This window comes from Raphanus sativus, chromosome 3 (assembly GCF_000801105.2).
Source record: "Raphanus sativus cultivar WK10039 chromosome 3, ASM80110v3, whole genome shotgun sequence".
NCBI lineage: Eukaryota > Viridiplantae > Streptophyta > Magnoliopsida > Brassicales > Brassicaceae > Raphanus > Raphanus sativus.
In genome coordinates this window covers 22,794,239-22,805,438 of record NC_079513.1, presented here as the reverse complement: position 1 = coordinate 22,805,438, position 11,200 = coordinate 22,794,239, and the positions used below count along the sequence as shown (strand labels likewise).

The following is an 11,200-nucleotide window of genomic DNA, read 5'->3' as shown; positions in this document are numbered from 1 at the left end:
TTATAACTAATTGGACTTATATAAGAAGTATTATAGTATTATGCTAATAATATAAAAAAAATATATTATATTTTTATGTTATATAAATTGATTATATTTTATATATTAGGAAATATATTTTGGTTAAGATTTTGTTAAGGAAATTTATTATTTAAATTAGAAAAAAATATTAAATGCTTAAATCTATTATTTAAATTAGGAAAACACAATCATACTTAAATATAGCTTCATTTAATACCTCAATGGCATGACAATGTAAATATAATGAAAAACTAAGGTTTAATTTAATTTTGTACTTCTATTTTAATAGAGTAGATTATTAACCGGAAACATATACAACCCGAATGGACTTTGATGCTGAACCAGAAACCTGAAAAGTGGCCACTTTTCTTCAATTGGGCCTGTATTCTAGCTGTTGATAAAAAAGGCCTGTGTTCTAGCTCATTTTAGGCCCAATACAATAAGACAAGAATAATGTCGCAACGATGTCGTACGAGTATCACTATCTTTTCATTTTCATCTCTTCATTCTTCTTCCCCGATTGTTCTCAGATCTGATGATGCTCTGAATGGTTAATCCAACCAAGGCTACATCGAGATTGAAGATTCGCGAATTGTAGAATCTCCACAGATCAAAATTCGAAATCGCGATCATGTCGTGCTTAGCCCTTGCTCTCCAACCGGTAAACGGATCTGACATTTTACTCCAAACCAGAGAATGGTTCCCGCCGGCGCGAGCCCTAATCGCCCTCTCCTACTTCCGCCAAACGCGCCAAGCCTTCTCCTCTTCCTCAAAACAGCAACAACCTCCGTCAAATCGTAAACACACTCAACCTTCCTCCTCCTCCTCCTCCTCCGCCGCAGATCCCGACGACGCAGCCGCCGCGGAGTTCGTAGGCGACGATCCCCTCGCCGCCTCCAACGGACAGGTAATCGTCGGCGTGGAGAGCAAGTACCGCGTCGTCTACCGACTGGTGAACTCGATCTACATCCTCGGCGTAACCGTCGCGGACCACGACAACTCGATCAACGTCTTCGAGTGCATCCACATCGTGAACCAGGCCGTCAGCGTGATCGTAACGGCCTGCCGCGGGGTCGAGGTGACTCCCGAGAAGCTCGGGAGGAAGTACGCGGAGGTTTACATGGCGCTCGACATCGTCCTCCGCGGCGTCAGCAACATCCGCCTCGCCGCGATGCTCGGGGCGATGCACGGAGACGGGATCGCGAAGATGGTCCACTCGGCTCTGGACACGGAGAACAAGATCAGGGGAGCTGATAGCTGGATGGCCGTGGAGTCTCACGCCGCGGAGCATCAGGCCGCTGTGAACGCCTTCTCCAACGCGAGATTCGAGCTGCCGGCGGAGACTGTAGCCGCCGGGGATGAGATGGCGGTGAGCTTGGCTCCTGTTGTGCAAGAAACGGAGCAGGTGAAGGAAGAGCCGGAGGTTGAGAACAAGGATCCGTTCGCGGCGAGCGAGAGTATCAATAAGGAGAAAGAACTTGTAGGTGGATTCAAGAAGACTAAAGATCCTTCCTCACAGGATCTGTCTTTGGCTCTGGCGGGGCTCGAGGTGACTACATTGCCTCCGGCGGAAGCGACGCAGTCTACGCACATCAATGTGGAAGGGTTCGAAGGGGAGTACGGTGGGATTGCGTTCAGCAACGAGCAGGCGACGATTGGGGAGACTTTTGAATCGTTTAGTGATGCTTGGGGAGGTGGTTTGGATCCTTCGGAGTTTATGGGACCGAAGAAGATTCATAAGAAGGAAGGACTCGGCGGGCTTGAGCTCTTGCACACCAGTGATCCCAAGGCGGTGGAAGGCAAAGAGGGAGGTAATCTCGATAACTTAGTTAAGAAGGTTGAGATGAAAGGTCCTGAAATGTATATCTCTGAGGAACTTAGAACCGAGTTTAGAGAATCATTGCTTGCTAGAGTAGGAATGATGGGTGTGATCTATCTGAAAACGATGCCACCTAAAGGCTCTGGTGAAGAGAAAGAGACGGAATTCTCGTTCCGTGTTGAAGGTACTGCTGCAGTTAAGAGATTCGCTATGCAGAGTTCTCGGATCAGTAGCTTAGGGAACGGTTTGTTTCACGTGAGAACCGCTCCATCTGAAGAACCGATCCCTATCTTGAAGTATAGCTTGCAACCTAAGCTAACCCCGTTGCCTCTTAGAGTACGAATGGTGAAACGAGTTAGTGGGACATTACTCTCGCTGATGATACAATACGTCTCGAGCCCGGACCTACCTCAGCCTCTGAAAGACGTCGACTTTGTTCTGAAACTCCCTGTTGACCCCACGTTGCTTAAGGTTTCTCCTAAGGCAATACTAAACAGAACCGATCGAGAACTGAAGTGGCAAGTCCCTGAGATTCCTCTCAGTGGAAGTCCCGGGAGGCTAAGAGCGCGGATGCCTATAGACTCAGATAACAGCGAGGAAGAACCAGAGATCATCTGCTATGTGAAGTTCTCGGTTCAGGGAAAGACTTCTTTGTCTGGTATCAGTTTACGCCCAGCTGCTGAAGGCAATACGGATTTTTATGAGGTTGATCACAGGTTCGAAACTGGAGTCTATATGTGCAATTGATAAACGTTTCTCTCTAAGAGTGTTGAGTTTCATTTGTTTATAAATTTTTCTCAAATGATTTGAGTTTGGCCGTTGTTGAAAGTTAATTCTGTTTTTTTTTTCATGTAAGGTTTTGTGTACTTGTGTATCTTGACATTTTCTCATTGTTATGTTATCTGTTTTTATCACATTTGTTTTTACATTTAGTTTTGATATTTCGTTATTCGAATAAGGTATATAATATTTATTTTATCAATATTTACGTGGCAAAGTTCTTACTCTTTGTTAATCATTTGCAAATTATTTGAATAATTGTAGTTTTGAAATAGTTTATTTCTTAAATATTATTACATTGCAAAAAAACAAGCATAACATATGCAAAATGTTATATACACTGACAGGAAAATACAATATTGGGCGATTGGTTAGACACTATTTGTAGAAAATTTACTTTAAAAAACAATATTGTTACAGCAGTATTTTTTTGTTTTAGAAATAAGTTTTCTACAACTATTTTTTGGTTTTAAATTTAAAAATTACATAAAGCATGATTGTAAAATTATTTGGTTGTAGAGTAAAATTAAAACTAAAAGTATTAGTTAAAGTCTAACCAATTACCTTTGATGTGTGTGCGCGCGCAAATTGACATGTACAAAAAAAAAGAAACTGATTGTGATTTGTGAGGATGAAATTGGTTAATGGCATTTCCTATATGGTTAATGGCATTTTCTACATAATTCATAAGTTAAACTTTTATTTGTGCATATGAAAAGATGTCAAAAAAAAAGTTGAGCATATTAAAATTTTGAAAATATAATATCACTATACCAGCCAAATTAAATCAATGAAACATATCATATTCTATATTTTTAAAATAATAAAGAATATGTGCTTAATATGAATATCAAGCACCAATTACAATGCGTCCTAACTACGGTTCACATAAATAAAATAATAACAATAATTACAAATTTGTATTTTTTTCTAAGTGATATGTCTAGTGTAGTGGTCAAGTTGATTATAAGAAATCAATTGAATAATAACAGAACTATTTTAAAACGTTAAAGCGAGTACAAGCTGTGCGATACTAAACACAAAACTCTAAAGAGATGGAAACCAAGATTTTGAGCAACTTGGTCTACCAAATCGTTAACTTAGTTTTTAACACTTCACTTTTGATTAAAAGAACGTATAAAAAAGTGTGTTCATTGACATATAAGAACCTACGCATATTAATATTACAGTGGAAAGATGATTATAAACTCCATACCTAACAATACATGACAGCTATATTGTCACCACACTAAACTACCAATTATAACAATCACAGGATTAACAAATGTCATTGCATGCGATACACAAAGGTAGCAAGATGTCTGAAAAGGTTTGAAGCTATCCAGTATCGTCTTAATGCGCGAATCATGTGTACTATAGAGCTTTAGGTACTAGTATAATAATCAGTTTGATCCCTTATCATATATGAAAAGACAATTGTAGTTATTGCGATGTTAATATTTTAGTAATTGAGCTAAATCCTCGAGACTGGATAACTTATGTTTGAAAATATGTTCTGGAAATTTGATTTGGTTGAAGTTTCAGATATTACAATATTTCAAACTACAGAGATTTCAAATATCTTGACTTAGACCATAGACTTTAAAAATAATAGTTTGAACCAGTTGTTTCAGATATTAAAATATTTTAAATATATTTCCGAGTACTGATATAATTATAGAATCATTAAAATTCAAAATTTTTGAATAAAAATAAATCGTATATGTTATTGAAAAATCATCAAATCATTAACACTTGATTTTAATAAAAATATTAGACTTCATTAACCTATAACTATGAAATTTTAAAATTCTTATGATCATTATAATTATAGTTTCCACTGACATTTCCTTAATTTAGATTTAGGAGGATTCTCGTTTTCAGCCTAAAGTTTCGAAGTAATGTAAGAATGTATACTTTAAATATAATAATTATTGACAAAACATGGTTTTCATCTAAGATTATGTATAACTAGGTGTTTTCCTGCACCATGTGCAGTAAATAATTTTAAATTTAAATTAACTTTCAAATAGATAAATTTAAATTGTATTTAAAAATTAAATTACTTGTTTATTGATAAAATTATATTTTTATCAATAAAAGCATAATATTGATAAATCTCTTCCGTTTCCAAATTTTTGTTTCCATGCTTTAGCTGTCGGATCCCAACAAATTTTTTTTTTGGCCCAACACTGTGAAGATCTAATATAACTTGTTAGTCTCTATCCACCAAATAAACTTAGAACTAAATTGCTGATCAAAAAATTTGACCGGTGGTTTTTCTCTTTCTGTAAATATTATCAGTGTTAAAATCATCAATTTTGTTGGAATCCTGAAACATATTTTAATAAATAAGTTAGATTTATTAGGTACAGAAAAAGCAAAGTACATGAAAAAAATAACACAGAAAAAATCACTTACACCAACATACAAAAACGTGACAGTCTTTTGTTTTGAAGATGATTCATCCTCCCATGTGTACAAATCCTTCGGAGAAAACAAAATATAGTAAAACTTAAAAAGCTAAAGCAAAGATGGATCACGAATTCTCAATACAAAAAATTTGCAAATGAAATATTCTTTTTGAATCGACCATACATATTTGGACGGTTGCAGGCTCTATCCTTTTTTTGAAAAGTTTTTCTTTATGTAAGACACATATATATCCCGTAGAAATCCGGTAGAAACAATTCTAGGAGATATGATAATTTTAGGGTTTTAAGTTTTCAATCAGCCATGTCATCTTATTTACAAGCCATGTCATCTATTAAAAGTGACATGTCATATTTTTTTTGTGAGAGTCTTTGTAGATATGACACCTAAGCAAAATTTCAAAAATCACTTCTCAAATATAGTCTAGGGGATGGTTCTTTTTATTCAACGGTCTCTTTTTATCTTTTTAAATCTACATCACATTTTCTTTTCCACATAATTATTTAATATTTTAAACTTTTTTATACATCCAAATTAAATAAACCAAATATATATTTATAGAATTTATAAAATGATGAATTATGATGTAAACAACTTAAAAGAATATTAACTACAAAATATTTCATCTGAAATAAATAGGGTGAAAAACATAGTACTAACCAATCATAATTTATGGATTATATTTATGTTTAAAATAAATAGAATTTCTAACTCTTCACTCTCTTATGAAAGCATGTGAAAGACACAGACTGAGTTTGATTGGTCAATATCTCTCATGTGAATCTCACTTTTATATTTTCAACTAACTGAATAGATTCAACTAGAATTAATTCAGTCAATACTACCATTGTACTCATTCAACAGTTGAAAAAATGTTTCAACTGGTATTGCACATAGTCTTAGACTATTGTAATAACAAGAGAAGAAGTACACAAGCCAGCAAGGACAACAGTCCCTCCGGAGCCAAGGGCCGACAAGGAACACAATCCCTTTGGAGCCACAAGCCGGAAGAGAACAAACTCCTTCTGGAACTATACGAGTAAAGCTAAGCAAAAGCAACAATAATAAATCCGAAACAACAAGAGAATATGAAAGACAACACATGGTTATAATTTGACTAGTTTATGGTCCAATATTATTTTATAATTGGCAATGCTAATAAACAGTACCCAATGGATCAACCTTTTTGCATTTCCCATTCCCATTCCCCACATACAATATCCACATCAACCACTAGCCTTATTGACCACCTTTGTGAGATTTTCAATCACTTTCTTTTAGTTAGAACTTTCACAACTCTACATGTTCTTGCTATGTCACTTTCACGTTTTCATCTACCACTTCAACAACCAAAATCAAAAAAAAGAAAACCCACCAAACAAAGAAAAAGAAGAAAGATAACAAGTTTTCACCATTTTGTTCTACATTGTTTTATTTTGAATCCTCTCTAGTCTTTACAAACATTGTCCTCTAGCTCAGTTTCATCTTCAACATTATCTATAGCCCTCTTCTCTTCCTCCTCCACAATTTCCAACTCCCTCAAATTTCCACTTTGACCCCTCAATTTTCCACCTTTCACATTCATCTCCCCTCTACTTTTCAACTCCACCAACAACTCCCTAACCGCCTTCTCCTTATCCCTCCTATTCTTGATCAAAGACTCGCTTACATCCGCAGGCGTCATCTCCGCCTTCTCCACAACTCTCTCCATCTCCTTCAAAACGTCCTCGTCCACATCTTCCTCCTCGTACCCTAAATAGTTCTTCAACAAAATCTTCAACGACGAGAAATCACAGTAACTCATGCACACATGCATGTCCATTCTCCCACTTCTAAGCAACGCAGGATCAAGCTTCTCTATATGATTCGTCGTAAAGACAAAGATCCTCTCACTTCCACAACAAGACCAAAGCCCGTCCGTAAAGTTCAACAAACCCGACAACGTTATCGTGTTCCCATTACCAGACTCTTCACCCAAACCCGACCCGCTTCTTGTTTCTTGGCCGCCCCTAAGATTTTAGAAGTTTTAAACGATTTAGTAAATAATTAAATATTTTTTACCAAAAAAAAAATAATTAAATATTTTTTTAACAATTTGGAAATTTATACTAGTGTCTATTTACTCCAAAAAAAAATCTGAAACTAAAGATCAAGATCAATGTTTCACTTGCCTATGCTTAGGAGTGGCTCGGTTAGTCAAGTTGATCGAACAGTCGATGTCTTCGATCACAATGATCGACTTAGAACTCGTTTTCATAAGCAGTTTCCTCAACTCCGAGTTGCTATGCACCTCAGTGAGTTCAAGATCGTAAATATCATACCCTAGATAATTCGCCATGGCTGCGATCATACTAGACTTACCAGTACCAGGTGGCCCGTAAAGCAAGTAACCTCTCTTCCAAGCCCTACCCGTTTTCTGATAAAACATCTGACCTTCCACGAAGTCCTTAAGATCATCCATGATCCGTTCCTTCTTCCTCGGATCCATCGCGAGAGTCTCGAACGTGCTCGGATGCTTGAAAGGAACAGACTCCCACGGATGCCCTCTCGAGTCCAGAGACCCGCCTCGAGCGTTCGTGTAAAGCAACCTGTCCTGGTTCTTCCGACGGATCTCGTCAGCTTTCTCCACGATGTAATCGAGATAAGAGTTTAAGATCAAGACTTTGTCTCTCTTCTTGATGCGGAGAGTGAACCCTCGTTTCTCTTCGGGCAACGGTCTCCATGCGAACGTCTGAGTCTGTCTCTGAGTGACGACGTGTTCCCATAGGACGGTGACGTCGTTGAAAGTGTCGACGATGGAGTCGTTGTTGGAGAGGCCGAAGGTGACGGAGGAGGAGTTGACGGCGCGGGTGAGGGTTAGACGGTTGCCGGCGGCGATGGAGACGGAGGAGCTGAGGTAGAGCTGGACGGCGTTGTAGAGCTCGTTGGTGTTGACGCCGTCGAGCTCGGTTATGTCGAAGTAGCAGTGGGGGGAGAAGAGGTGGAAGGTTCGGTTGAAGAGTTTGAGGAAGGCGAAACGGAGCTCCGGTGGGATTATTGATTGCATTAGGCTCTGACAGAAAGCCAAGACTCCGAGAAGTGAAGCTAGTGATGTCCAATACTCTTTCATTTTTTTCTTTTTTTTTGTTTCTTTAGAGGAGAAAACAGAGTTTTTATTTTTATAGAGGGGAGAAGAGAAAACAGAGGTTTTTTGAGAAAGGTGTGAACTTTAAGAAGAATATTATTAAAAAAAAGAGTGAAAGCTTTGAGAGATCAAGAAGAGATGGTCTCTTTCAATTTATAAGAGTTTCTTTTCAGTTTCCTTGACAAATTTCTCGATAAGACTTTATAGAGATGTGAAAATTTTCTTTAAAAAAAGAGCTGTTCAGAAAAAAATGCAAAGATATGATAGTGTGGTGATAGTGACGGTGTTCAAAAAAAGAAGAAGTTGTGGTGATAGTGACGAAGGCAGGGTTAAGGAACAAGTGTAAAATGAAAGAGAAAAGAAAGACAAATTTGAGTTTTGTAAATTTTTGAAATTTATGACTATTAATGAGGTTGCTGAATTTGAGTGATTTATGGTCAATATTTGTTTGGGACTTTTCTTTTCTTTTTTGATTATTGGTCAAAATTTTCGTTTTTTTCTTAAAAATGAATCAATGTTTACCATGAAAGTTTAGATTTTAAAAACTGTAAAAAAAGTCGTATATGGAAGTGAATTACTATTATGTGAGATGTAAAGTACATTCAAGGCTGAGTTGATGAATACAAAAAAATCTCAATGAGATAAAAGGGATAATAGAAAAGAATAGCTAGATCTTTTCACCAAGGAATGTGTAGTCAGAACAGAGCTCTCTCGCAGACTAATGAATGTATGGTCCTTTAACTCTTAAGCAAACAGACAGAAAAGTTCGAATTTGCAGAATTAGTCTTAACCAAAATCTTTTATTGATTGAATGATAATATCAGCCTGCATATGTCAGTCCATCCTGATGGACTATATAGGCCTACTGTTTGCATCTCTACAAAACGATCAACTTGAAACAAAAGTCTAAAGAAACAAAAAGAAAACAACTCTCTTTTCCAAAAATGGGGGTTTTTTTTTCTTATCACTCCCTTTTCTTTCACATCACACAATGAAAACAAAAGATTAGTGCAAAAAGTGATTTAATAAACCCAAAATACATTCCTTTGGGCATGTTGAAAAAAAATTGTATTCCAAACCGAGAGAACACTTTGCTTCTTTTATGGTTTGAGGGCGAGAGCGAGACCAACCCTGGGTGAAGAGTTCACAGCCTTGGAGTCATACTCAGCTGAGAGAGTGATAAGCGACTTGGATCTCCATTCCCTTTGTACCACCATCCCTGCTTTCCCATTGTTAGAGAGTCTTGTCTTCACCGTTGTTAAAGGATCGACAGAGTAAGAGCTTCCGATGGTGAAACTGTTGGCATGATTCGAGAAGCGACGGATCAGTTCTGCAGCAACGGATGTGGTTGGATTCACCGTGTGTACGTAAGTGGCTCTTAGACTCTCCCCTTTATCCTCCCTACAAGTTATCACACTCTTCTCAGTTCCATAAAAAAGCCAAAGCAAAATGGAGGAGGGTCGTGTTTGGTTGTTACTTACAGCATGAGAGCAGCAGAGAAGTCTGGCTTGTTGAAACTGATTCCGGCGTTGTACTTGGTTAGCGAAGAGGAAGCTGTGTCGAAACCAACTTCACCACCGAGGCTAACAGTCTGGCTTCCGATAGTTGCTGACAGATCGAGCAGAGGAGTTGGGTTGAGGCCAATGCTGGAATTGAGGGTAGCATGAGGATGAACATATTGCACATCCAGCTGTATTATAACAGAGACACATGTTAAGACTAAAGAGTGCAGAAACTGATTGAGACTAGAGTGATCATTTATCATATGGGTTATGATGCACTGACCTTGCCAGACTTGTGATCAGGTATTTTGAAGCTGATAACAGCTTTAGCAGACGGCATGAGATTTTTGACAGTTACTTTCGTCGACACCTGCATAAATGTGTTCAGTAATATGGTTAAGGAGAGAGAGAGTTAAGGTGCCAAAAGATCAGACAGCATGTATCACTACAGATATTTACTTACACTTGAGTGGCTGTCGATTTTGACATCAACAATGGTGTTTTGACCTTTATATTGTGTGCTTATGTCGCCAAGAAATAAATCATCCTTCTGCAAACCTGTCGCCACAAATTCCTGTTGGAAAGAAATTTTCATTACCGTTTAGTTGCAGAGGACACAAAAACTATCCAACTTACGATACATAAAAGGCCATGTTAGGCAACTAAAGTATGTACATTAACTAAGTATTATACTATTGCTGGCTATCAAAGTTCCTGCTTCTAAGAAAATATTGCACTCATTTTACGAATCAAAGGCATACAAAGCAGATACTCTTAAGTAATCCCATGATAAATCGAGCTGACTGCTTCTTTCTAATAACGAAGTGTATGGTATGTATATCTCTAATCCTAATTAACAAAACATGTAGCAGCAGTACAGATTCTATTCAACAATGTCATATAAGCAAATTGTGACTTCTGCAAGATTTGATTTAACCAATCCAACATACCGTTCCAGTGGCACTCAGCATTGTCAGAGTAAACTTCTGGTCGAAGATGTAATCCTTGTTTAGAAGATCTGCAGATTAACAAATGGTTAATAAATGGGGCAGCCACTGAGAAGCAAGGGGTCCACAATCTGCTACAACTTTTACCTTTGGCTTTCTTGCCAATATCGGGAAACGGAGCTGGACTGCTTCCCATCTTTCGAGTATAAAGAAAAAAAGCACTGCAAATTTCAATAGGCAAACGCAGAATCAAAAGGCCATGTCATCAGTATGCAAAGGTTCACAAAAAAAAAAAATGTTCCAAGTTTCAATACTACTCTCTGAGCTAATCAAATCTGATCACGTGAGAGGCAGCAGCAGCAGCAGCAGAGAGCAAACTCTACACTGCCACCAAAACTATGCCTATATGTATATGAAACAACAATTCAAAGAGAATTTAGAAAAAGCAGTGAAACGTCTTCCTTTCAATCACAAACTATCTAATCGATCAAAAACAATACTTGGCGAGAAACAACAGATCGAGAAGAATCGAATCGAATCGATCAAAAAAGCCAATCTCCAGAATCTAACACTA

The 11,200-nt window shown here is 37.5% G+C and overlaps 3 protein-coding genes across 3 annotated transcripts; 1 reads left to right on the top strand and 2 right to left on the bottom strand.

The window, feature by feature from the left end:
- Nucleotides 1-517: 517 nt before the first annotated feature.
- Nucleotides 518-2,756, top strand: LOC130509280 (uncharacterized). The gene has a single exon (XM_057005066.1). It carries the CDS (start codon nt 653-655, stop codon nt 2,585-2,587), a length of 1,935 nt encoding a protein of 644 aa, XP_056861046.1. The 5' UTR covers nt 518-652; the 3' UTR covers nt 2,588-2,756.
- A 3,548-nt stretch (nt 2,757-6,304) lies between these two features.
- LOC130509752 (AAA-ATPase At5g57480-like) lies at nt 6,305-8,313 on the bottom strand. Its single transcript, XM_057005934.1, has 2 exons — nt 7,225-8,313; nt 6,305-7,062 (listed from the first exon to the last, which is right to left on the bottom strand). The coding sequence occupies exons 1-2, from the start codon at nt 8,160-8,162 to the stop codon at nt 6,501-6,503; spliced, it is 1,500 nt and encodes a 499-aa protein (XP_056861914.1). The 5' UTR covers nt 8,163-8,313; the 3' UTR covers nt 6,305-6,500.
- Nucleotides 8,314-8,957: 644 nt separating this feature from the next.
- On the bottom strand, nt 8,958-11,020 carry LOC108824622 (mitochondrial outer membrane protein porin 4). The gene is made up of 6 exons (XM_057005065.1): nt 10,774-11,020; nt 10,630-10,697; nt 10,143-10,253; nt 9,963-10,049; nt 9,659-9,867; nt 8,958-9,578 (listed from the first exon to the last, which is right to left on the bottom strand). Exons 1-6 carry the CDS (start codon nt 10,820-10,822, stop codon nt 9,278-9,280), a joined length of 825 nt encoding a protein of 274 aa, XP_056861045.1. The 5' UTR covers nt 10,823-11,020; the 3' UTR covers nt 8,958-9,277.
- Nucleotides 11,021-11,200: the final 180 nt, after the last annotated feature.

Coding starts and splice junctions, on each gene's coding strand:
- LOC130509280 (XM_057005066.1), top strand. CDS start 653: ATGTCGTGCTTAGCCCTTGCTCTCCAACCGGTAAACGGATCTGACATT.
- LOC108824622 (XM_057005065.1), bottom strand. CDS start 10,822: ATGGGAAGCAGTCCAGCTCCGTTTCCCGATATTGGCAAGAAAGCCAAA. Junction 9,868..9,962: donor CTGATCACAAGTCTGGCAAG/GTCAGTGCATCA, acceptor GTTATAATACAG/CTGGATGTGCAATATGTTCA. Junction 9,579..9,658: donor TTCTCTGCTGCTCTCATGCT/GTAAGTAACAAC, acceptor GATAACTTGTAG/GGAGGATAAAGGGGAGAGTC.
- LOC130509752 (XM_057005934.1), bottom strand. CDS start 8,162: ATGAAAGAGTATTGGACATCACTAGCTTCACTTCTCGGAGTCTTGGCT. Junction 7,063..7,224: donor CGAGCCACTCCTAAGCATAG/GCAAGTGAAACA, acceptor CTAAAATCTTAG/GGGCGGCCAAGAAACAAGAA.